Raw genomic sequence first — 25279 nt, forward strand, 5'->3', positions numbered from 1 at the left:
ATCCATCCCTCAGACCTGTAAAGCCTGAAGGACTGTAAGATACACAGCTTAGCAGCAGGGATTCGTAAAACGTCCCAGTTTCCCATTGAAAATAAACCTCTCAGCTTGGAAAGTGAGATGAAACAGGCACACGTTTTGTTTTTAGCCTGCCTTTGCCACCTAATCTCTTGTAAAAAGTGACTGGAAATGTCACCTCCTAGATAGGAGGAAAATACACCAGTAGTGAGTATAGGGATTAAAAAAATCTCTATCTATATTCATATATAAAAAATAAACACCAGCGCAAACGGAATTGCAACTCTTCATGTCTCGAACCCTGGGGCTGGAAGGATGCTCTGCAGTGAAGTCTTCTCACTGCTGCGTAACGGTGGGGGGATGGATGGCAGCTGGGTTTGTGCTCATGCTCATGCTCGTGATGGAACAGAAAAGCAGCTACTGGCAGGTCCAAGCGCTCGCAACCCCACGCTTACCCCCAGGAAAGGCAAAGCTCGTCCTTGAACACCCTCTCCCCTTGTGCAAAGAGCCTGTTGCAGACTAAGGGGGCTGCAGCAGGGATTTTATTGCTTATTAACGCGCTGTAAGGGCTAACTAGCTTTCTTTGAATGCCAGCTTTCCTATCTATCCACCACTGAGCCGGTTTATTTTGCACGGCTGGATGTCGGGAGGTGCACACAGGCTCGGCGTGCAGAGGATTAAGCAGCAGAGCCATACGTCTCCATAAATCCACTTGATAAAGGCCGTGCCATGAAGTCTCGTGAGTTGTAACCGCTGACCACGACGAGCGTTTTGCAGATACTTTTTTTTCCGCCAAGTTTTGCTGAACTGCACCGATTCCTCTCGCCGCCGCGATGCTGGGCCGAGCGTTTTGCAGGGCGCCGCCTCGGAGCGCGCAGAGAAAACCCATTTGCAAGGTGACAAACCCAGCCACCGAGAGTGCTGCCGGACAGAAATCAGCCCGATCGAAGAGCGAAAAGGCTTTCCGTGGCGCTCTGAATTATTTCTGGTCCCCTCTGAACGATTTGCTGTCAGAAAACAGCCCAAACATCCCATAATCAGCGTTAAAGAGCCGCGTGAGGGCAGCAGCAGATGGCAGAGCTGGGGCTGGGCGCAGGCGCGTAGCCCAGGCTGGCCGAGGTCCCAGTCACCTTGCAGCCACCCTCCTCCTGGCTACCCCCAAAAATCAGGGGCTGTTTCCACCCGAGGACATGCGGCTGAAAGCTGATCTCGTTTTTTTAAAGCACTCCTTGCTTTCGAAGGTGGGAGAGGATTTATTTAATTCTTCTCGGCTCTCTTTGCCCCCCTTGATCTTGCTGTCCCCTTTCACCCCCAGGTTTTCTTTGTCCCTTGTGACTGTTTGGCCACAAAATACCTTTCCCCTCTGTAGCACCCGGTGTCTGGAATAGTTTCTGTCTGCCTCATTAACTCCCGGCTCCTACAAACATCCCAGGACTGTCAGTATAGCACTCGTTAATTTGTTTTCCAACTCTGGAGCACATTCTTTCCCGAGGTATGAAGGTCAGTGAAGGAGGAGAGATACAGCCTGTGATTAAGTCAGAAAATACAGGTGGTGGTCATTTGGGGATGAGAATTAAGGGGTTTCATTTCAGCTAAAACCCACATTTGTAAAGAGCTTAGGTACCCAGCCAAGGGCAGGAAGGATGCTGGGCGCACAGAGCGGTCCAGGGATGGTTTATCACATCACGAGGTGCAACCACAAGCCATCCTCACGTTTATTTCTTACACGATAGACACACCAGCGCAGTCCTAAGGGGACTATTGCTTTTAACACAACCTTAATGTCACCCACTTGTCCTGGATCGTGTTTTTCACCATATAAACTGAGTTATCAGCCTAGTGCCTTTGTATGGGACCCCCTGGCCCCGCAGCTGGAGTGGCCCGGGGGTGGGTATAGCTGTGTATTTGTAGCCATATCCACAGCTTTAAAAGGACTGTGATGCCCTGGGAGACGTCTCAGCGTGGGTGTTGTCTTGTGTAACTGCAGCTTGATGTTCTTGGATGGTTGTCACGCAAGTGACCTGCTTGTCCGAGGCAGCAGGGAGCTGCCGATCCTCCCGACGGCAATATCTAACCTGCCTTAGAAAGGGACCCGGACAAGACCCCCCCAAAGCAGCCACATATCTCGGCAGCCGGCTTTTCCTCCAGCTGGAAAGCCAAGCCCTTGGTCAGGAACCCCAGCACAGCCCGTCCACGAGCCACTCATTTCTCAGGCAGAGATAGCATCTCCCGCTGCCAGCCTTTACGGCCACGTTTATGTAAGGCTGAAACGATGGTGTAGGCAGCAGAACAAGCCCTGCCTATGCTTTTACCACCTGCTTCACCTCCTCTGTTGCCTGTTTATGAAAGCTGGTGTTAGTGTTCGTCATAATAATAATAATAATACTTTGCACTTCCCGAACAACCATCCATCTGCAGCACTCGAGCTGCTGGCAAACCTTTAATTAGATTGTGCCTCCCACCACCCCCAGGAAGCAGGCAAACATTATCACATTTTTTCATTAGCACCGAGGCTGATGATGAACCTTCAGGGAGAGGATGTTGCAGTTACAGCTGAGAAAAAAAGTAAAAGAAAAAAAACAGAATCGAATTCAGCTCCGTCTTAGGCTTGCAAATATTAGGGGGGGGTGGGGGGGGTGGGCACAGATCTGCCTCCCCCGGTCTCTCCCAGGGAGGAAGAGGAGGGTAGGCACATGCTGGTACAATCCCATAATACTCCTCCATGCCTCAGCAGTTTGCAGCTAAGGAACTGTAATGGACTTGCATCCGTCCATGCCCGCAGTGATTTTCACACGCACGGCGCGCGAGCGACCCGCTCCGTGACTCGGAGGGGGTTTGCCATCCTTCCTCCGCGTACCCCCTCCTCCGGCTGCTCTTCCCAACCACTGCTCACAGTTTCAGCCTCATGTTTACCACGGGGAGCGTTTGAACGGCTAGAAACCCCCTCTCCCCAGCCGCTCCACATCTGTATGACTCTTTGCACTGTCTGAACTGCAGGTACTTTAACACAAGCCACCCTTTTCATAGGAACCCTCCTCTGTGGGCTTCGCTCTTTGCCAGCCCTTCAAACTCCATGGCAAAAGGCACCTTCATCCCCTCAGCAGATGGTTTTCAGCTGGGCCTCGTTCCCCACCTCTCCCTCCAGCTGCTGCCCTCCCAGCTTGCATTTCCCCCCTTTCTCCAAGGACTTGACTCATCCTGGGTGGGCAGTGGCTTTGTGCTCAGCTGCCCCTTGGGGTCTGTAGGGCTGGGTGGCTGCAGGAGGGGATGCTGAGCTGCACAGAGGTCCCCAGCGGTGCTGCTGCTTTTTTTCCAGTGAGAAAGGTAGGCTTTCTCTGGCTGTATTGGTTTTAGGGGTGGGACTCTAAGGATGGAGCTCCTACGGGGGCTGCTTTTCTCTCTGTGCTTGGGCTCAGTGTGCCAGCAAGCTGCTGAAGCTTAAGCTTGGGTGAAGCTGCGTGTGTTTGTAGAAGCCCCTCGGCTGCTGTGGGCTCCCCCTGTGCTGCAGGACCCTTTGGCACGTGTGCTCAGCCCTTTGCAATGTGTCTTGCTCCCTGAGCACCATCGGAGTCAAGCAGCCGCGGGCGCACGGCACGGCTGCATGCCAGCACCACCGCCAGCTTCTTGTTTTCCTTCCACCTACTTGCTGCCCCTGATACGGAGATAATGGGTAGGAAAGAGCTCCTGGCTATGGCTTGGTGGCTTTTACAGCCGTGCCGGAGGGCAGCCCATCACCCTGCGGAGGGTTGTGCAGGCTGGTTTGCTTCCGTGCTATTCCAGCCATGGGGCTTCCCTGGAGCGATGGCTCACGTGTGGCTCTTGGCAGGGCTGGGCATGGCTTACCCTGCAGTCTCACTCAGGGTTTGTTTGGTTGGTTTTTTTTCAGGTGCACGAGGAGTTATGTGCAGGGTTGCAATCCGGAGAAATGCTGGGTTGGGAGCTGAGCGGTCACTAGCGGCTGCGGTCACTCCTCGGGTGGTGGGAGGCTCGGCAGCGCTCCGGAGCAGCACGGTTTCTTCACCATCAGCTCAGTGTTTTGGAGGGAGGTGGGGATGCTGGGGTGGCCCGTGGTATTTAGTTGCCTCGAGGCACTTGTGTTGCTCATCTCTGCAGCCAGTGAGGTGCTACGGCTGGGCGTGCAGCCACCGGTGATGTGATGTGCAGCGGATGGGTAGTGGCTTGTGTCGGTGGGGGCTTGGCGTTGGGCACTGTTGAGTATCAGATAAGTAAAAAGGAATGGAAACAGGCTGCTGTGTCCTGCCAGCCCATCTCTGGGGGGAGAGAGGGCTGTCGGACCCTCCTCTTGGCTGCTGTGGGCTGGGAGATGGAGCTCACAAGGGCTCTGCTCCGGTTTGGAGCTCCTGGCCCGAAAACCTCCTGTCTACAGGCACCTTTTATAAGGTCAGACACCCCTAAAAGAGTTATGGTGTACCTGGTAGCCTAGCTGTGAGACTTCAGAGCCCCTCCAGCAGAACCTGGCCATGCTGGGAGATGCTGCAGCCTTATCTTTTCTTGGGTCCTTCCCCAGACATCCAAAAAAACCCAGCATAACAACTGAATATACGTGGTTGCCATGGGAACGGGAATTGGCTGCTCATCCTGATTTTTGTGGCAAACTCCAGAAGCCTTTTTTTTTTTTTTTTTTTTTGTTATTAATAGCAGACACGAGGTGTTCCAGGTTGTGAAAGCCAGTTGACTCAGCGTGCTTTGAACTGTCCTGCAGGATGTTCGGCTCTAAACATCCTGTCTGAGGGCCACCTCCCCTTGGTGGCTTCTCCCTTTATCTGCCTCTTCTGAGTAATAACCGCTCCTCACTGCCACATCTGGAGTGGGAGAAGGACAGGCAGGAGTCACAGGTAAATTCTTTTACCCGTAGAGAGAAATATGTTGGCGAGCAGCTGTGCCATGGGATGGAGGTGGCTGCCTGAACTTGGGAAGAAGGGATGTGGGGAGAGTCCGTTTCTGCAAGGCAAAGGTTTAGTGTGGTGATGCCACCGATGAGGCTGATGAAGACAGTTTGCTGGCAGTCCGTGGCTTTAGCCCTTTTTTGTGGGGGTTGTCATGTTTTGGGGTGGTATTGTGGCAGAGGATCAGCAGAAGGAGCTTGTGCCTCTTCCATTGGGTGAGGGCTGTCAGCACAAGAGAGATGTGCCTGGGTAGCAAGGATGGAGGAGGATCCACAAAGAGAAGACTCTCCATGGCCAGGCACTGAGCTTGCCCTCTGCCTACAGGTTGGCTGTCCTAGGATGCTGCCTGTCAGGCTTGGTGCTTGCACCCGTGGGTGCTTGTAGGGGCTGCTCACATGCCCACAGGGACAGCATCCTCCTAGCAGCATCGATCCCCCCTGCGTCAGCTTGAGCAAGTCCCCACGTGGGGCCAAAATTACTGATGGCGATGGACCTGGAGCTGCGTTGGCTCCACAGGGAGAGCTTGGAAATGGGGCAGAAATGCCGTCCTTCTGGAGCCGAGCCCGGGGAGGCAGTGAGCAGTCAGCGCGAGGCACCGTAAGGAGAGCAGGCAGCTCCCGTATGGCCATTAAGCAAAAGCATCGCAGCCTGGAAGCTGCGGAGGGAGAAGGGCAGCTCAGGTAATAACTTCTGACTGCAGCCATATTTCAAGTCCTCTGGCAGACAAACTAGCTCACAGGAAAAATAAATAACCCGGGTGCTTCTCCTCTTCCCCGGCTGTGGCTCCCTCGGTGCTTAATCAGCGTTTATGTGAGCATGGACTCAAACACCGGGGCCGGGGGAAGCCAGTGGGTGGGAGGTGTCAGGTTGGGGCTCGGTGGGCTGGTCGAGGGGCTGCGTGGGTGGTGGGGGGTTGTTTTTCTGCACCTCCAAGATGTGAGCTGTGCGAGTGGACTGTTGCTTGGAAACGTGTCTGCTTTCTCTGCAAAATCGTGGCTGTTGTAGAAAAGAAGGTTGGGGTTGTTGGTTTTTTTTTTTTGAGTGGGCGATGTGCAAGCTTCTGCTTGACCAAAGGGATGGGTTTGGGACATCTCTAAGTGAGAGATGCTCCAGAATATGTGGTGGCTGCCCCAGGGCTGTGCCCAGGTGGTGGGAGGCAAAGAGGGCTTGTGGCACCTACTGAAAGCCTTGCTGGAGGGGTCTGCTGAGAGGCTGCAAAGCAAAGTGCTCCCTGGCCCTGTAAAGCAGAGCAAGGCTGCTCCACTGAGGAGAGGGATAGTTGGAGTAGGAGATCCCATGAACAGCTCTGAAACAGCGTGGTTTGGGTCTGCTGGTAACTAAGGTAAAGGGGGGATGTGGAGGGATAAATCCCTGGGCTAAAGCTGGATGCCGGTGTGGCTTGGAGCAGCCTCTGGAGCTGCAGGTGAGACGTGTCATTTCTGATGTCCGGGCACTGGGACTTCTCTGCTCTCCTCCAATTAAGCATGTCAAATTAATGTTCCTGCTATGTATCTTAATCAGGGTACGCTCCTGACTCCAGCTTCAGGCTGTTGCCTTTGCAGTCACGGTCCCTGTAGGACAAAGGGAAAATTTGGTTATATATTGTGCAGTTGTGCGCTGCTTAAAAGCGCTTTAATAGTGTTTGGGTTCAGTCGCTTTAGCATGTAGGCATCTGTGCAGGGAAGATGCGTGCCCTGGACTGGGTGTCCAGGCTGTAATCAGGAAAGATATGGGACTTGAGCAGTCTCTGCGTAACGAAGGCATCTGAATTAGAGCAGGAAGCCATCGCCGATCCCCAAACCAGCTCCTGGCATGGGGCGTTGCTCATCTACCTGAAAGGCTGTTTAGTAACTTCCCTCCTGAAAGGAAACCTGAACACGGTGCAAACAGTTCTGAGCCTTTCCCAGGTCACCTGTGTCCGGAGGTGCAACGGATGACAACAGTCTCTACACCCAAACACCGCGCTCGCCCACGCAGGGCTGAGCCAGTTTGACCAACTCCAGCTCTGCAAAACCCGACTGGGGACGTCTTGCAGAGCTCTCCCCCACCTAGGGCACTTGCCACGCCACATCCTACCCTTCTTTTGCAGTGCCTAATTACTTTCTAGTGTGGGAGGACTTGGAGAACGTGCTGGAGTTGTTCATCCAGCCTCTGCAATTCACTTTGGTATTTATAAACACGGCGAGGATGTGATTTGTGATGCAAGGGCAGGTCGGTGTGGCAGCTTAGGGGTGAGTAATGCCTTCTTCCCTGCACATCCGACCTGTAGAAAAGGACCGGGAAGCCCGTGGGGAGGCTGAGAGTGAGACCTCCTTAGGTGGTAGATGCGTACAGAGAGCAAGGAGAGAGGTCTTGCTGGAGGGAACGAGACCATCCTAAGGTAATATCAAAAGCTCATTGCTATAAGCATTTAGATAGTTACTTACTCCCTTCTGTGCTTGCTGCTCTGGGATTTTTTTCAACAATTTGAGTATGGGCTTGAATAGTTTGCAGGCTATAACTTCGCCGGTCACGCTGCTGTGCCTTTGCTCCCCTGCATCCCTGCCGGTACTCAGTGGTGCCGGTACTCAGTGGTACCAGTACGTTGGTCGAGCTTAGTGGAAGGCAATTTTCATGCCTTTATTCTTCCAGCTCTTCCTATTGGAGGTGCAAACTCTTTCCCTGGTGTTAAATCACCGCTGGTGTGCGACACGAAGGTTGTGTGGGATATGCGTGAGGCTTCTGTTGGAAATGGTAATGGTGCTTGGGTTGCCTCCTCCAGTAGCACCCTGCAAAGCCTTAGCTTGCTGGAGCTGCTGAATACACTGGCTGGATTCACGCCCTGGTAATTACCTAGTTTGGAGGCAGTTTATGTTCTAAGGAAATAATTGTCATGTTGCTTTTTTATTAGCAAAAACTTTGTTATGGTTCCTCTTCTAATAGCGTGTAGCTGTTGTGCTTTCTTGGGTGTTAATGTATTTTTCTCTGGCATGATGAAGTCCTGCTGATTATGTGCATCCAACCACATACACATATATATATATAAACACAAATATATGCATATATACAGTGGTGCGCAGCGGCAGCTTCTTCTTGGTGATGTCACATCTCTGGTACAACCTGTTTGCAGCTGATGGCAGAGCCACACACACCCGCTCTGTTGGGATGCAGATCCCTGGGGATGCTGAGCAAGTGAGCAGCCCGATATCTCTCTTGGGGTTGCTTTGGGTCGGTCCTCAGGCACTGTTTGTCCTTGTAGGTCCAGCAAGCAAGCCCAATGCCAACGAGTTTCCTTGGCAGCGCCCTCCGGGGCACCTTCTTCCTCATTTTTGGTCTCTGGTGGTCTGTGCGATACCCCTTGAAGTATCTCAGGCAGAGAGGCAGTGCCGAGAGCCAGCCAAGCTATGGGGTCCGGCGTGTGGAAGTCTTTGAAGGGGCGGTCAAAGCTTTCTTTGCTCTAGCAGGTAAGAGGTGATGATGATCTCTGCCCTGATACCTGCTGGCATTGCAGCCACGCTCTGCCACGAGACTGGGGCCGTTTGTAGTGGGAAACAGCTGCGGCTGGTGTGGGGGGGCTTGGGGACGTGCTTGTGGCATGCTCCGTGATGGGACCTTACTACCGTTCTGGGCAAATACCGCTACGTGTTCATCATTGCAAAGAAAAGTTGTCTGCGAGCTTGTTCTTTTCCCTGTGTAAAAGGAAAAAAAAGGTGACTTCTCTGCTCTCTGCCCAGGGATACTGGCCGAGCAGTTTGTTCCCACTGGCCCCCACCTGCAGCTGTACAGCTCCACGACGCACAGCTGGACAGACCTCACCCACTGGCACTACACCACCATCTACCTCTTCTTCCTCCTCTCCGGCATCGTGGACGTTGTCTCGCACTCCCCGCTCAAGTTGCCGCTGGGCTTGGATCGGCTCTCGCTGGCCGTGGCTCTGTTCATCGAAGGTGAATCGCCCGCAGTGGGGGGTACGGGGTGGGGGAGGTGCCGCAAGGGTCACGGGTGTGCAACAGCTCCAAAGCCCCCGGTTTTTCGAGGCTCTGAGCAGGCGGCCAGGGCTGTGGGGTGTGCAGGTATGTGGTGGTGCTGGCTGCATGCCAAAGTTGCCCCTTCCCAGTTTCTCTCCAAACATGAATCTGGCCAGGGCTGGATCCCCCAAGTTCATGGGTTGTGCACGAGGACCCAGGGATGTGTGCTGCTCCTGGTGGTAAGCAGCTGGCGTGCTCTGGAATTGCAGAAAGGTGGTGTCCCCCCCACCTCGGTTGGATGCAGAGAGGGATGAACCCTGATACAAAAGTCACTGCCACCTTCTGAGCTGAAGGTCCCCATCGCCGTGCTCCTCCTGATGGCCCTAGGGTCCTGTGGGCACGGGGAGCCCCACAGATCTGTGGGCAGAGCAGACCCTGGCACTGCCGAGGGAGATGATGGCAGGAGCCTGTTTGCTGCCTGGCTCTTCCCACCAGGCAGATCACAGCAAGACCTGGAGCACAGTCTGATTTTTCAGATATTTTTTTTTTTCCCCTCCAGAAAACAAATCCCAAAGCATCCTTTTCTAATGCCGTGTGAATCTCGGCAGGTTTGCTCTTCTGTTTCCGTGACTACAGCGATGCTGCGCTGGACCAGCACGTCCATTCCCTGCTGGCCATGGCTATCTTTGCTGGAGCCCTCTGTGCCCTCCTAGAGGTGTTCCTCCGAGACCACATCATCCTGCAGACCTTCAGGACCAGCTCCTTCCTTCTCCAGGGCTCTTGGCTTTGGCAGGTCAGTGTGTATCCAGCGCTCGCCTCTGAGCCGGGGGCTTCATGCTGAGGGAGGCACGGGGAGGGGGCTCCTCTGCCCGTTACAGCGCATCTGTTGGAGTCAGACTTGCAGGCTGGTTGAAATATTTTGATAAATAAGAGGAGGAAAGGAGGCAGAGTGCCATCATGGAGATACACACGTGTCATGTGTGCAGCAGGGGCAACCCTGCATGCTAATTGGAAATTAGACCCCACCAGGGTGGGAAACTACAATCATGAGGTTTTGTCCTTTTTATTAAATCTAATTTCTGCCTCTATGTGTTCCAAATAGCTGAAAATATCTGCAAACCTCTGACACAGTCACCCAGTTTTGGGTCTAGGGAGAAATGCACAGGCTGGCAATGCAGCCTTTGGGTCGTTGCCCTTCTCTGGGGATGCTGGGCTGCGTTGCGAGCATCCAGATGCAGAGCATCCCTCTCCTCCCGAGGCGCACCCTGTGTCAGTCAGGGGGGACAAGCGTGCCTGGGGGTGCTGAGGGCAGCGGTCCAGGTGTTACTTGGGATTATTGTGCCTCGAGTCCATGGTCAGCTGCAACAGCTTGGTGGGGATCAGGAGGAAAAGGGATGTACTAAAGCCTGGCACATGCTGATGCCTAACGTCTCTTCCGTCTGTGACCAGATTGGGTTTGTGCTGTCCCCTCCGTGGGGAGGACCCGGCTGGGACCAGACCGACCGCAGCAACCTGACGTTCCTCACCATGTGCTTCTGCTGGCACTACGCCGGCGCTCTCGCCATCCTGGCAGCAAACTCTGCTGCGTCTCGCTGGTACGTGGGGGAGAGGGGTCCATCCCAGCACAGTGCTGGGATGGCCAAGAACAATACCCAGACCTAATACTGCTCAGGGAAATCCAGCCACCAGTGCTGGGATAAGAAAAGTGGGTGTCGATGCACATCCAAGCATGGACCAGTCCGTGGCTTGGCTGGAAAGGATGGGCCAATGCTGCTGCAGAGCAGATGGTCCTTCACAGCCTTCCCCAGTGGGCTGGGGCGAGCCGATGGCTCTTGCTGCCCACAAATACCTGACTGGTGTCACTGTCCCTCCTGCAGCTGCAACGAGTCCTGCCAGCTGAAATTCGGGGACATCGACGTGGAGCTGGACTGCGGCATGTGCATCCACAAAGGCAACAAGAGCTCCGGCGGCGCCCTGCTGCCCGAGAGCAGCTCAGATGACAAGTGAGGCAGAGACGGGCATGGAAACATCTTCCCCGCTGGCTTAGAGCTCTTGAGATGACATTTTTAATTAGTCTTGATAAACTACAGTGGCACTTGATGGCAGAGCATCAGAAGCGGGAGGCAGGACCCCGAAGGCGGAGCGTGGCAGGAGATGCAGAGCCTTTCCCGTGCATTCCTTTGGTGGCAGCAAGAGCAAACCAGGCTCGTCTGGGAGCGAATTTTTAATTTTCTGTGCCGCAGGACTGGTTTACTGCTGGAGCCCAACTGGTGTGGCCAATTTGGCTATTTTTTTTTTTTTACATGCTTTTTGCTTCTGCTTCTGCAGAAGGGAGGCAAACCAGCGTTCAAAGCTCCTGGTGGCTGCCGCTCGCTCTGGTGGTGATGGAGGGGGGTTTTGTACAAAGCTTAACGCGCACAGAGTACACGTGATCACCAATAAAGTACTTTAACGAACCGCCTCCGTGCATCTCTTGAAAAAGATGCCTTGAGATGGAAGGCATGGTTAAGGTGATGTCTGGCCTCAAAACGGTTTGGGGGGTGGGTGAAGTGCCAGAAGGATGGGACTGCGTGTGAATTAATGTGGCCAAATGTGCCAAAGAAAGGGGTGGGTGGCCAGTGGATGGCGAGGCTGGAGGCTGCTGGGAGCCCTGGCACGTAGCTGCTCTCCTGCTGGTTTTGAATCTGGAGCGGAGAGGATGAGGCAGGTAGGGGAGGCAGGCTGTGATGGATATTAGCGTGCCTGGGAGATGGGTGTTTGCTGGGCAGGGCTCAGCTTGGAGAGAGACCCTCGAAGCAAGGTGATGGCTCCAGCCGGTCCGTGTCGAGCATATGGATGCTCCTGGTAAGTCTCTGAGAGCCGGGCTGCACAGCGATCTCAGCGTGAGTATGGCTTTTCTCCGACAGCTTTATTCCCTCCCTGGAGCTGGTCGCATCCAAAGAAAACCTTTCCATTCCATTCTAGGTGTCTGCCCTGCACTCGGTGTCTGGGCGTGGGTGGGTGCTTTTCCCTTAGGTCCTTTGTTTGGTTTGCAGCAGAAGATGCTTCCTGCCATCAAGATCAAATGTACAAGACGTTGCTAAGCGGGATTAGTGAAAGAACAGAAAGTGCATCGTCAACATTTAAAACGCTTGCGCCACGTCTGTCGCTGAGGGCTGGGCGAACTGGGGAGCACGAGCAGCGTGGTGGTTGTTATCTTTTAATACCTTTGCTGCGCTCCCCTAAGACGCACAGGAGATGGCTTAGTCTGAACGCATCACTGTCGGTCTGCGCGACGCCAAAAACTCAAGCGAGCTTTGGAAGGAAAGAAAAACCCTTCCCGGCTCAAAGCAGTTGCTATTCCCAGCCCCGCGGGAGGTCCCTGGAAGAGTAAGCGCTGCACATTTTTATTTTGTTTTGTTTTCTCCTCTTGGAGCAGGGCTGGAAGGAGGCCAATGCTTGGCGCTGCTGGCAGCTGTCAAGAAAAGGACCTCGAGGACCAAAGAAACCAAGGCGAGCGCGGCGTTTGGGGCTCCCACGTTTGGCACCCACATACAGAGGGCTATTTTGGGGGGTTGTACCCTAAGTTCTGGTGGGGAGGCTTGCCTTTAACTACAGATGGTGTGGCTCACCCGTGTAAGAGCGAGAGCTTCAAATGTGCTGCGTCGAGGTCATGTGCTCCGTTTGTTAATAATCCTCATGGGACTATTGCAGGGTCATCTGGTCAACTTGTTATAGACTAGCTGCCATTAACGGGGAGCTCAGTGCATAGGTTAGAACCCTATGTACTGCACTTTGATTGAAAAGAAAGGAGGAAAAAAACCCTCTTTCCCCTTTGATCAACTAATGTTACTCTTTTCTCTTTCCTGCTTTTTCTTGCATCCCTCTCTTAGTGAGGTTTTGGCTGTGTAAAATGTAGGTGTTCAGTGGGGGTGTATCTTCTTGCCTTGCATAAATGCAAATAAGAGCAAATAGTTATGATCATCCAGCTGTGCATTCTAACAAGCTTGGCAGCATCGTGCTCCAAGTCTAACACTGACGCACGAGGGTGTCTTAAATCCGGGCTCGCAAAATTACCTGCCATCTAGTCGGGTGATAGAGGTGCCCCATATGTGAGATACGACTCACGTTCTTTGGGTCGATAGAGTAGGAAGAAGCAATGAGGTTGTTGTGGCCGTAATTGCATTTGTCGAGCAGTCCCTAGCTACCTGTGTGGGATCGGGATCTTCTGTAACAAGCCTTTAGCCCATACTGCTCTTTCCCCTGGATGCTGGAAGGTGATAATGCTCACCCAGCGGGTGATGCACAGGTGTTAGGGGTGAGGAACGCCTGCGCTGCCCACCCACAGCTGCTGCTGCCCATGCTGGTAGCGTGCTACGGACACGAGGGACCCTGAAATAGGGGGAAGTATGGAGCTGTGACATCCCGCTCCACTGCAATCCCTGCCTCCCCGAGGCAGGTTACGATGCTGGGGTGGGTTTAATTACTGGGGATCTCATTATTATACACAAACCCAATGGCTGCTGTTCCCCTGCTGATGCAGTGTTATTTTCTGGAAGAACTCTGGATGCCTTGTGATGCTCCCACAGTCCGTCTGTGCTGTGGGTACCTGGGGAGACGGCAGCGATGCAGATGTCCCCTCCAGCGCTGATCCTTCTTGGTGGGCTGTGATCTACTCCTGGAGATACCTTGGCCAGCCCGTGATGCCGTCTCTCAGAGACTTACCAGGAGCATCCATATGCTCGACACGGACCGGCTGAGCCACACGTCAGCAAGCTGTTAATGTTTAACTGAACGATACCGCGCAAGCCAGGAGCAAAGGTACCACTCACCTGTGTTTTATCTCAGTTTCCTCTTTCCTGTTAGCACACGGAAACACAAAGGGAAAAATTTCTTCGTGGCAAATATTCTCTGCTGCACAGTCAGGCTTGGGGAATAGATTGATCCACCCAGAGCCTGAGCCCGCTGGAGCGTTTGGAGGGGATAGGGACCCTTGTGCTTCCAGACATCGGAAGGGGCTGTGAGAAGGCCACTGAAAGGGGGAGATGAAAGTTTCCCCCTTTCCACAACTCAGAATCATTTAGGTTGGAAAAGACCTTTAAGATCATTGAGTCCAACCGTTAACCCAGCACCACCAAGCCCACCCCTAACCCATGTCCCTGAGCGCCACATCAACTTTTTTGCTGCTGGCAGATGTCGGGGCCAGGCTTTTCACCTGGAAGGGCCCTGGAAGCCTTGGGTGGAACGGCTGGGAAGGCGAGGGGTGGTTTAGGGTCTCCCCTTGCTGCAGCTGGAGGGAGGAGAAGCTTCTTGAGACCATCTGGGAAGGTGCTGCTGGAAGAGCCGAAGTGCTCTGCAGGCTCTCAGTACCTGGCAGCTGCGCGCAAAGCTTTTTATGGTTATTACTGAGAGCTTTGCTGGAGATTCACGGTTTAAAGAGGAGTTGAAATTAGCACTTTAAGCACCACTAAAATCTACTGTTTCAGTTTAATTAGTAAACTTCATTTCCAAACTTAGTGCCGTTGCCGCTCAGAGGATAACCGAATTTTCTAGGTCACTTTTCTCTTGCAGAACTTTTTTTTTTTTTTTTTTTTTTTTTTTTAATGCATTTCTTGCCTATTAACTCAAGTGATCTCAATAACAGTAAGCAGTATGTGCTTACGCATCCTCTGCAAGCATGCACAACTCTAACCTCATCCAAACCTCACAGGTAGGCTGCATACGATACCAGCAAGCTGTAATTAACAGTTTAGCAGCTTTAGTAACGCCGTAGCTGGGTCGTGCCTGCCTCTGCCCGGCATCACTAGAGAAGGGGCCGCCCTCTCGCTGCCCCCTTCTCCCAGCTTGGGACACTTCGGTTGCAAACCAGAACCCGGCAGGGCCAGGGCATCCATGGCAAGCAGTGCAGCAATGTCTGGCCGTTTTCACCCCTGCCAAAGGCCGAGTGGCCGCTGGCTGTCGTCTTGTCAGTGCCAGCCAGCACAGCAGAGGGATGCTGGTTCAGGGAAGGTGCGTTGCAGCCGCAAACGGGATATGCTGGTGCCCGGTGAGCTGTGCCTGCAGCAGCGCCCGCGTCGAGCTTCTCGTTGCAGCCACTGGAAGAGCATCCCGAGAGGGATGAACGAGGTTGAGAACCCAAAGGCCGACGCGTGTGCCTGCCCTGCCCTCCCCGCTGGCCGCTGGGAATGATGTGCATGAGGCATCACGGCTTTATCCCTGCAGAGTAAGAGGTATTTTTATAAGAAGCAGGTTGGGGTTAGGGTTTAGTGAGTCTGTACGTGATGCCTCTGGGGGGGGGGTGGAAGTCTGATATTTGTCCTGGGGATGGCAGCGAGTCAGGCTGTGAAGTCCTCCTGCATTAATCGTGTTAGAGCTCTTCAGATCAAGTGCAAATCCTCCCCTCCGGTAACGACCAAACGGAGTGTTTGGCTGCACACAGAGGGTGCAGGCTCTCACAGGGTATCGAGGGACACTGGTAAGTGCTGCCAAGGAGGGGAAAGGGCTTTTGCAGCTTTGGCTGGGGGAGTTTTTCCTGGTGAGACCGCAGGGCCGTTCATCCAGCGACGCTGTATTTGCTAACGGATGGCGTGGGTGAAACTCGGTGAGCGGGTCCAGTGCTGGCGCGGCCGCTGGCACGAGGGCTGGATGCCTGGTGGCTCGGGCTGTGGGATGTTATTTCTGAGCATTTGCTTGCAGGTGTGTTGGCCCATCTATCACGATAGCCGCAGCCTCCCTTCTAGGGCCCTTTTTTGCAAAGGGCTAAGCGCTCCATCCCCATCCAGCTACATGCGTCGCCCTGCGATGCTGGCGGCGATGTTGATCTTAAACCTGGGCACGTGCTCTAGCCTGGGTCAGGCAGGAGTTACAGAGTGTGATAAAGATGATAAACTATGGGTTATTTGTTAATGTATTTCTATTAAAATCTATGGGACTCCAGACCAGCGAATGCTTTGCTGAATGCATAACATGAAGCTCAAAAATCATGCATTTTGAGTCTCGGTGCCGCTTGTGTTAGGGTGGCATTATTGAAATAAGGTGCAATTTTCCCCTTGATCCATCATCTGTGGAGTCAAACCTGCCTCATACTGCTCACATCACTCGTTTCTTGCCTAACATTTGGACAGATACATGAATTTCTGGTAGGTGTTTTTGTTTTTCCAGCTCTGCTTTGAAAATTGATAGGAGTGACAATTTTGCAGTGGGGGGGTGGGGATAAAATAAAAAACCAGGTGTGCCAACGCGTTTCACAAAACAAATTGCTGTGCTCGTAGGGCATCCTTTGGTATTATACAGCAACGCTGTAGATTTATGGCTGTTCAGCACGCAAGCAGGGTGTTAATGCTTGTTACTGTAGATAACGAGCAGCTGCTTTCTAAAACAGACGCGTGTTGGCAGCTCCAGGTGAGCTAAACACCCTGGGTGGAGTGGAGGTATTTCAAAATACACTAAAAATCAGCCAAACAATTATAATCTGTGTTTTATACTTAACTTGGTAATACTTATTTCCCTTACAGGATGTGGGGACGTTCATGCATGGTGTCTAGCTCTGAAGACGGGTCTTGGGCTACCTCATTGCAGTGGGATTTTGAAGCTCAATGAGAGCATCCTTCTCCTGACAGCGCCAGTACACCACCAGTACACCACCCGTACAGCACTGCTGCTCGCCCAAGAAGCTCCCCGGCCGAGGTGTTGCTGAGGGAAGGGCATGTTCCTCGGTGCCTTTGCGTCTCCTGGACAGAGCTCAGCTGCCCAGGGATGGGTGTAGGAGGAACGTCGGCGAGCCGGAGCCGGAGCCCCGCCAGCTTTCCCCAGCTACTGCTCAGCGGTGGGTGCGTTGATGCTGACGCTGTTACAGATCAAGGCAATGAAGCACAGTAGGCAGCCAGGGAACAGATGCGTGCACCAAGAGCCGTGGTAAGTGCTCTCAACGTTTCCATATAGCAAAGCGCAGTGCAATGAGTTTGTAATTACCCGCCCTACTGTTTTCTTTAAAGAACTATGAAAACATCTTGCGTGCAACTGCTGAAGGCTGGTAAACCTTTTGTCCTCAGCAAACCTGAGGTCGTCCTTGGAACCTCCAACTGCAATAGCAGTCAGGCTTATCCCTGCGGCTCCTCTCAGCTGTACTTCTGGCTTGTTGCACGTGCCAAGATGTTGGGGATAAATATACACAAAGGTTTTTTTCTACTGCTCAGTATTATTGTCAGCATTATTGTCAGTGTTATTTCCTTCTCCAGCATCTGGCCCGATTGCATGTGCTGGGTAGAAATACCCATGTGTGGTGACATTGTGCTGGGGGGCGTCAGCACGAGATACCTGGATTACGTTGTAAACGCAGCTCAAGCCATTAATACTGAATCAAAACTTGGAAGAGCTGAGCTCTGTAACTGGTGCTGCAGTGACGAAGAGCAGCAGTGCCTCTTACCTCCTAGCTTCCCTCCCCTGGTGACTTGAACTGCCCCATGTCTCTCAGGAGTGAGGCTGGCAACGCCGGAATAGAAAACGCCTGTAGCGCCCGCTTTGATGTGTGAGCTCAGTAGAAAGATGCTTTTATTTTAACCTATTTGCTACCCTACCATTTTTGATTTGCAGCTTATTTGTGACACATCTCACTCACAGACCTCATGGCCTACGATGTGCAACCACGGCTCCCCATGTCCCTTCACCCGCTCCATCACCTGGTGAGCACCGTCATAGAGACGCAAGGGTGGAAAAATCTGTTTGTTGTGTTGGGTTTGGGTTTTTTTTTCCTGAGGGCTAGTGGCATCGGATGGAAATGGTGCAGCTCTGTTTCCTCCTTGCTGGCAGACTCTGTTTGTGACCCAATGCAGAAAACCCACCCCCTTTCCTAAATCTGTCAGAAAAAGTTACCGGGGCAAGCTGCAGCACGGCTTGCAGGGGATGTCTGGGGCTTAACTGCACCTACAGAGAACATTTTATTCTTAAAATCTCTTATTACAATGACACTGATTTTATCATGTCTTTTTTCTTTGCACGATCTAAGACCAGTATTTTGAATTTAGTGTTCTACATAGGGCTGGGAGTTGTGTTTGGGTTAGGTTTGAGCTGCCATGGCACTGTAGTTCTGCTTTAAATTAATGCTGCATCCAAACTTTCTGTTACAAAAGCCCTTGGAAGATGCAACACCACAACAGCAGAGCTGGCCTAAGTCGTGCATCTGCCTTGCCTTGCCCAGGGGATCGGATGAAGAAGGGGAAGAGCGCTGCTGCTGGGTTTGCTTGGCTTTTCTTCAGTTAATAAGTTTTTGTGTGTGTGGGTAGAGCTCAAGCTTGCAGATGTTGTGCTGTAGCAAAGCACAGGTGAACTTCACACTTAAGTGGCAAAAAGACAAAGGTCTGGAAACATACATCATGGCTGAGTTCCTGGAGCAATCTGCTTAATTAACTGATTGATTAATTATCACTTGAGCTGAGGGCTTGAGACTTTAGTGAGCTCATGTATTACAGCCTACAGGAGATGAATCAACTGATTTATATTTTGGACCAGGCTTAAGTGCAGCACTGGAGCCTGCATGGGATGTATAAACGTGATGGTGAAGCTGTTCCGTGAGCTCTCCGGGGGCAGAGAGCGAGCCAGGAGAACTCCACAGCTGTTCTTGTGTTGACAGAGAGAATAAAACATAAAACACAAAATAAAGGCTAAGTGCTCTATGCTTTCCCTGGGGCATGAGAGTCAGCAGGTAGTAGGTGTAAGGGGAGATGCTTCAAAATAAAAGATGACTGATACCAGTGGCGTGATTATCTTTTATTGGGTACAGTTCAGGTAAAGAGCTCCCTGCGGATGGAGGCAGACACACCCACCTCCTCCCAGTCTAAGTCAAACACAGCAGCCCTCACCTAACAATGAAAAAATCCCAAGTGGATGAGATGCAGCCCCCCCTTTAGAGTTTATACAAGGAAAACAAATGACTGTGGCCCCTCAGCCACAGGTCCCTAACAGCCCAGAAGACTGACATCTCAAATGTAAAGTGCTCGATGGGCCCAGTCCAGCCCTACATCCCTTACTGACTACATATAGTCTATAGAAATAGAAAACACTTGATCATCTCCAGGTGTAGCTCATGGCCTAAGCCCCTTGTAAAAATAGGAACTGACAGCACAGGAAAAAACCACACCACTGGACACCAAAAGTGATGTGGGGCCACAGGAAATTCAAATGTTCTCTGTCATTTTGCAAATAGGCCCGACACATAAAATGCAAGGACTTTTCCCATCTGTGGCTTCCAGTTCTTGACGTGCCATCCTAAAAAAAGAAGGGTGCAGCAGCAGCCTCGGGGATGCTCTTGGAATTCACCCTTCAAAACAAGGAGACAGCAGTAAGAAAAACAACCTCCCAGGACTATGAGGAAGGCACAAAATACATGTAAGCTGTACAAAAGGGACTTACTCCATTAAAGAGCTTGGATCTGTGCCCCAGCAGAGCCACAGTGGTACCCAAGGGCTTGGTCCAAATGCCACCCTGGGACAGCACCTGCACTGAGCTCCAAGGGCTCGCTCCAAGCTTGGGTCACCAGCAAGAACACATTTCAGCTCAGAAAAAACACAAGTTACCAGAGATGCATCCCAGCAGACAACAGCTGGACTATCGCTGTGCCTGCAGGCTCCTTCCCTTCCAGCGCTCACGTGGCAATGAGCCACTCGCTCTCCAAAGATGCTGTGTGAGGAGCGTTGCCTTCCTCACGCCTGCTGAAAAGTCTTGTCTGCATCTTCCCAGGATAAGACGAAATCTCAAAGGCTGTAAAGCAGATTACTCCATTACATCAAAAGAATAGACACTAAAAAGCAACACCCAGGACCCTTCCCTCTGCAGAAAAATAGGGTTGAGCACCCCAAGGACTGTATCCCCAGAAAACTGCTGCACAGAAATAACTACATTTGCCCAGGGGAGGAAAAAAAGGATGCAATTTTCCTGCAGCCTGCTGTTAAAAAAGGAGTAGGAATTCACCTTTAGACTTTACTAATCTCCTATAATAATTCACACAGGTTTTCGTGCCCCAGAACCCAGGGACGGGGGAAGGAGAGCCGCTGCGGAAAAAGCAGCGTTCTGGCCGACCACACAGCACCTGATCTGACTCCAGAGGCGGCGGGAGTCAGGCGAGATGCCCTCCAGGAGTCCCTTCCAACCTACATTTCTCCATGAGCCTGCACCAGCTGCAGGATTATTCCCTGCCAAGCTGCCAGCCCCGAGAACACAATTATTCCTCACCTTGGATTTGATCGCACGGTGCCAGCCCCGAGAGAATCGGCTCCGCTCTGTTCCTGTGCCAGCCTCCGCCGCAGAAACCGGGGACCCCGGGAAACATGCAAAACAACGCCCCCTCCCCAAACACGCACCAGCAGCAATGGAAAAAGCCCACCTTGTAAGGGCTCTTTTCGACTGGGTTGCTTGCAGGGCTGCCTCTCTTCGCTCCCTGTTCAAAGGCAGGTCCTGGGGGCACCCAGCCCAGCTCCCAGAACGGTAGGTGGGTGCTGGGTCCCCTTCCCCGCTCCTCCTCGGGGAACACCAACACAAAGCAGCCACCCGGGGAGCAGGCGAGGGAACCAGTCCCTCCCTCCCTCCACTCAGAAAGTCTTTGCACTGCTTTCTCCCTGCAGGTATTTTCTCTGAAGCAGCTGTGCTTTCTACAAACAAACGACCCATCCTGGCACCATCCCACAGAGCAGATTTTTCCTATATTTCGAGCCTGCCATTGCTAGGCAGACCCCCTCATCTCAGGCACCGTGCAGGAGGACGCACCTCTTACCTTAACCGCTGCCTTATCGTAGCAAGAACATATGCTACGATACAACCCAGAAGGGGTATTCCATCCGACTCGGTCACAACTGCACCTTCCTTACCCCTCGCCTAAGCTGTCCGGAGTGAGCAGCACCCTCAGCCTCTTAGACATTAGAGCAGTAAGTTTTACAGGGAGAGAATTTCCGGATAATTTAACTCCTGCTTGTTTCTCCCAGGAGAAAGGCACGCAGCCTGCAGGACCTCGGCTAATCGGCGGAGCAACGCTTCCTGCAGGACACCCAGCCTCCCTCATGGCATCGCCTCCCCAGAAACCGAGGATGCAGAACTCGGCCCCCGCTGCAGAAAGCGCTCGGCAGAGCCCCAGCAAGCCCGCAGGGTTTGCTGCCATGGGCAGCACCAAGCAGCAGCAGTGCCCAACGCACCTGCAAGGCAACGGGTGGCATCGCAGCAGTGTGGGGCACGGTCACAACGGGACCTTCCCGAGGCTATGGCACCGGAGACACCTCGCATCACTTTGGTAGCTACGTGCAGATTGCTAGAGTCACTGCAGCTTCTGCGCTAAGTACCTTTCATCCTCCTGATGACCAGTGTCCTTTCTGGCAGTGAAAGCACCTTCTGCTTCCTCGGACGGACGAAACCCCGCTGCTCCCAATAAAACCGGTGGCACACTGCAGTCCCGAAGTCACCAGGCTTCCCATCGGAGGTGGCCTCCGTGGTACAGGGGGAAATGGCATCCTTCTGCCGCTTCCCCAGCACGGACACCTGGAAGGAACAGTAACGCACACACAGCCGGCCTCAGCAGAAGCTGCAAAGCAGCAAGCAAACGCGTGCAAAGCCTCGGGTGCTTCACTTACTGCGATGCAGTCGGGCGGAGGAAAGGCGCAGTCCAGGGGGCTGCACTCTCCCCCCCGGCCCCAGCATTTGCAGGGGGCAGGTGAGGAGGTGGAGGGGCCGAGGGTCCCTTCCAGGGGAACCTGTGCTCTGGCATGAAAGCAGGCGAGAGGCTCCCGGCCCCGGGGAGCCAGCCCTGGAGAGGTTTCTGGCTCCGGAGTGGCCTCCAGCCCAGGCTCAGAGGAAGGATCTGGACCAGCTCGTGTTGCCATGGAGACCGCAGGGCCTTGAGAGGATGCTCGGAGGAAAATTCAGAGGTCAGCCTGGCTGCCCCTGCCCCTTCTGCTCTCACATCCAGAGATCAAAGGGACCATCCAGGGAAGCCCAAGGCATGGCAAACAGAAAACTGGCGAAGTCGCCCACCTCCCCCCAGGAAACACAGCCAGGCTGTAGTACCCACAGCTCCACAAAGCTGTACGGAGGGAAGATGAGGAAGCCTCTGGAAAACGGGAATATTCCCAAGCTGTTCCAGTTACAGCCAGCAATTTTTGGGAGAGGACATTAAGCTTCACGGCCCATGGCCCATCACCTCCTCCCCTTCCCTCTGCCATTGCAGGGTCTTTACCCACTCCCACCGACATACACCACCGCAACCTTTTGGGGAGAACGACCCCCTTCCCCCAGGTCCCAGCCTGAAATAAACCAGGCTGCCTTACACCGTCCCGGCAGCCCGCACGGACAGCCTACAGGCCAGGGGTTAAGTGCTCCTGCAACGAAGCACAGGCTCCCCATGGGTCACCCGTACATACAGCAAAAGCCTCACGTTTTTAACGTGCTCGTTCCTGCAGAATCAAGTCTACATGCATTACTGCCTTGGCTCTTAGCGCAGCTCCCACCTCACCTGCAGCCAAGCTACTGGTGCCTGCTGGGATCCACGGGCAAATCCGGGGAGCGGTGCCCGGCACGGGTTGAGGATGCCTCAATTCCTGCACCGGAGAACCAGCTTTGAAGCCCACTGCCTTACAGCTCCCCAAGGCTTCCAGCCCGGGCTAAGAACTGCAGCCAGGTGATTCGCACGGGGTCCCACCGAGACCCCAGAGCACAAACAGCTTTTGACAGCGGCCAAGAACCCCCCACAGAGGCGGCACAACCCGGAGCCGGCACAGACGGAATTATTACACCGACTTCATTTGCTGTCCTGCTTACAGCATACAGATCAATGCTCATTCCCAGCAGCTTGCTGTGTTTTCAAAGGCTTGACCGAGAGATTTTCCCACTTCCCCAAGTACTTAACATCAGCACGTGCTCGCCCTCCCCTGCCCTGCCTTACTCTTTTATTACTCTGCTTGCCAGTTACCTGCTACTGTGTCCTATAAAACCAATCCTTCTATGGCTCATCACACTTTGGCCCTTGCTGTGCACATCTAAAAGCCTCTGTCATCCCAACGGAGCCACGAGCGAAGCACCAATGCAGACTACCGAGCTGCAACCACTCTGGAGACCCGCACAAAGAACCCCCCCTTGCAATGACACCCGATTCAGGAGCTGCACTAGAGCCGGACAGAAGGACGCAGGACACCCAGCCTCGAGATCTGCGGCTTGCTCTCCGAAACAGCGATGCTCAGGGCTAAACCCCCCACGTCTGAGGATGAGGAGGTCTGATGCGCTCCCTCAGGTTAACGTCACCTTTCGATGGAGCAGCCCAGGGAAAGGCACCGCATCACCGCGTTCAGTCGGGCTCCTCTCGATCAAAACCACGCTCCACATGCCTCCGGGTGTTGCTTTCCACATGAAAGACAAGCCAGGCTAGGAAAAGAAATCCACCCACATTGCATCCACCCAGCGGTGGGCACAGAAGGGTTTCAATGCACGTTACCCCGCTGCACCCTCCGAGAAGCGGCACCAACACGCAGCTTTACAGGGAGGAGACCGAGGGATCCAGCACTCCCTCCTCCGCTCAGCGCTCCCGGTTACCAAATCCCTGCAAACCTCCTTTTTCCTTCACCGAGAGCTACGCTGCTCCTCTTAGAAGGAACAGAGAGGACTACTTGGTTTGTTAAATCATAGTTTTCTCCAAAACGCAGCTCTCCACCACTCTCTGAGTCTTTCACCAACCAACTACTCCACCACGCTTCAGATCATCTCATTTTTAAGTGTTTTATCGCAATAAAACCTTTGACACATCCCCCCCGACGGGCTCCCTGCTGGGACAGCGGCCCCTTACTTGCCGTGCGGCCGGCAGCAGTAACATCTGGGTCACATCTTAGCACTGATCTTCAAGTGACTACTTCTAAAACATCGCTTTTCAGAAGCTGCGGTCAAAATCCATCATAAAGAATCGATCCCGAGCACTTGGCGGTCTGCGCCAAAGCAGGTAGCTAATAGACTTTGATCCCAGCCTGACGTATTTATTTTGTAGGACTAATAGAATTTATCGAAGGAAAAAAAATCTAATACCCAAATTCAATTCTGGAATTCAATCCACAGCCTCTAATTTGTTTCTCTTTCAGGTCACCCCACCTGAGGGTGCAGTCCAAGAACCAGCTTTGGACTGAAGATCTGCTTCCCCATCATTTCAATTGACTTTACAGTTTAAAATCAGAACTCTTTCCCAAGCAGTTATGACAAGGCAACAGACGGCACTTTCTAGGGCAGCATCTGTTCCTTCCTGCAGAGCCTGAATAATTTAACCAGAACATGGAAGTTCCAGTGGAACCAAGGAGCCCATGTTTAAGGAGAAACGGGACACGCCATCGTTTCCTCTTCAAAACCGCCGAGCCCCTGCGGTTCCTCCGCCCTCCTCCCCCGCTCTCCATCCAGACCCACCGGGAACCGCTCCGGTCAGTGCGATGGAAGATCAGTTCTGTGTCCTGGCCCCCTACAACAGCGTTCGAACAGCGATGACTCTTCGGTCATTTCACCGAGACGTGATCGAGGAGGAATGTGCATTCGAGGTCACACTTCAAAGAAGGAAAAGAGAAACAGAATGACATACGGGAGCAGAGACAGCTGTGGGCTGCACAGGCTGCCAGTTAGAGGTGTTCTGCAAGAGAGAGTTAAACCAAACAGTCATTTCCCTTCGCAAAGCAAAAACAAGAGAAGCGATACAGCAAACACCAACCGAAGTTTGCCAATTACTGCCCCGGGCTCTTCCCGTCTTCGAAGCGTCTCAGCTCCTTGAATGCTGCCGGTTGTGGATGGCCGGAAACTGTGTCGCTGCTGGAGGCTCATCTTTTTCTACGCCCTCTTATCTACGAATTCCAAGATCTTCCGCAGCCCCCCTTCCTCTGCCCTGTTTCTAAGGCCTGCAGGCAACACAGGCCCCCAGCACACCACCAGCAGTCACCAGTGCTCCCCAGATCCCCCTCCCCACCGCCTGGAACGGTTCCTACAGCCGGCTGGGAAGGGCAGGTGGACGGGAGCGGCAGGAACAGCTCGGCGCTTTGGCTCCGCTCGCTCCCAGAAGCTGTGCCAGCGGCCGCCTTCATCCAGGGAGCAGTTTGGGCACATTTAGCACCGCAGAACCATCGGCAGCGTCTTCTACAAACCAGCAGAGGACAAACCGCAGCCACAGCTCTAACTGACCTGCGCTCCAAGGGCTGCAGTGTGCGAGGGCACAGAGCTATTCAGGAGTCCCGGGCGCTGGCGTAGCATCGTGCCTCCTCCTCTCCGCAAAGGTCAGCAGGATCTGGGAATACCACAAAAGCCTCCGGGCACGGCTATATGTTCTCACCACCAGCACGTTCCTTCTGGCCGAAGCAGAGGTGGACAAAAAGGTCTCCGCAGGTTTGGCAAGGACACGGCGGGAGGAGCGAGAAACGAAGCCAGGCCGTGAATAAAGAG

The 25279-nt window shown here is 53.3% G+C and overlaps 2 protein-coding genes across 2 annotated transcripts; one reads left to right on the plus strand and one right to left on the minus strand.

The window, feature by feature from the left end:
• The first annotated feature begins 8157 nt into the window (after positions 1-8157).
• Positions 8158-10884, plus strand: LOC308054225 (transmembrane protein 45B-like). The gene is made up of 5 exons (XM_080366673.1): positions 8158-8365; positions 8636-8848; positions 9478-9662; positions 10319-10464; positions 10747-10884. The coding sequence occupies exons 1-5, from the start codon at positions 8179-8181 to the stop codon at positions 10874-10876; spliced, it is 861 nt and encodes a 286-aa protein (XP_080222799.1). The 5' UTR covers positions 8158-8178; the 3' UTR covers positions 10877-10884.
• On the minus strand, positions 10885-25150 carry LOC308054222 (uncharacterized protein). Its single transcript, XM_080366670.1, has 4 exons — positions 21460-25150; positions 21172-21367; positions 13598-19603; positions 10885-13558 (listed from the first exon to the last, which is right to left on the minus strand). Exons 1-3 carry the CDS (start codon positions 21706-21708, stop codon positions 19488-19490), a joined length of 561 nt encoding a protein of 186 aa, XP_080222796.1. The 5' UTR covers positions 21709-25150; the 3' UTR covers positions 10885-13558; positions 13598-19487.
• Between the last annotated feature and the right edge of the window lie 129 nt (positions 25151-25279).

Source organism: Falco punctatus (genome assembly GCF_963210335.1).
Source record: "Falco punctatus genome assembly, chromosome: 16".
Lineage (NCBI taxonomy): Eukaryota > Metazoa > Chordata > Aves > Falconiformes > Falconidae > Falco > Falco punctatus.

Bases quoted from the DNA above. Each gene is read 5' to 3' on its own strand.
- LOC308054225 (XM_080366673.1), top strand. From the start codon at position 8,179: ATGCCAACGAGTTTCCTTGGCAGCGCCCTCCGGGGCACCTTCTTCCTC. The intron at 8,849-9,477 runs GTGAATCGCCCG...GAATCTCGGCAG, and splicing joins CGTGGCTCTGTTCATCGAAG to GTTTGCTCTTCTGTTTCCGT. The intron at 9,663-10,318 runs GTCAGTGTGTAT...GTCTGTGACCAG, and splicing joins AGGGCTCTTGGCTTTGGCAG to ATTGGGTTTGTGCTGTCCCC.
- LOC308054222 (XM_080366670.1), bottom strand. From the start codon at position 21,708: ATGGCAACACGAGCTGGTCCAGATCCTTCCTCTGAGCCTGGGCTGGAG. The intron at 21,368-21,459 runs GTAAGTGAAGCA...TGTTCCTTCCAG, and splicing joins CTCCGCCCGACTGCATCGCA to GTGTCCGTGCTGGGGAAGCG. The intron at 19,604-21,171 runs GTACTTAGCGCA...TCTGCTTTACAG, and splicing joins GGTCATCAGGAGGATGAAAG to CCTTTGAGATTTCGTCTTAT.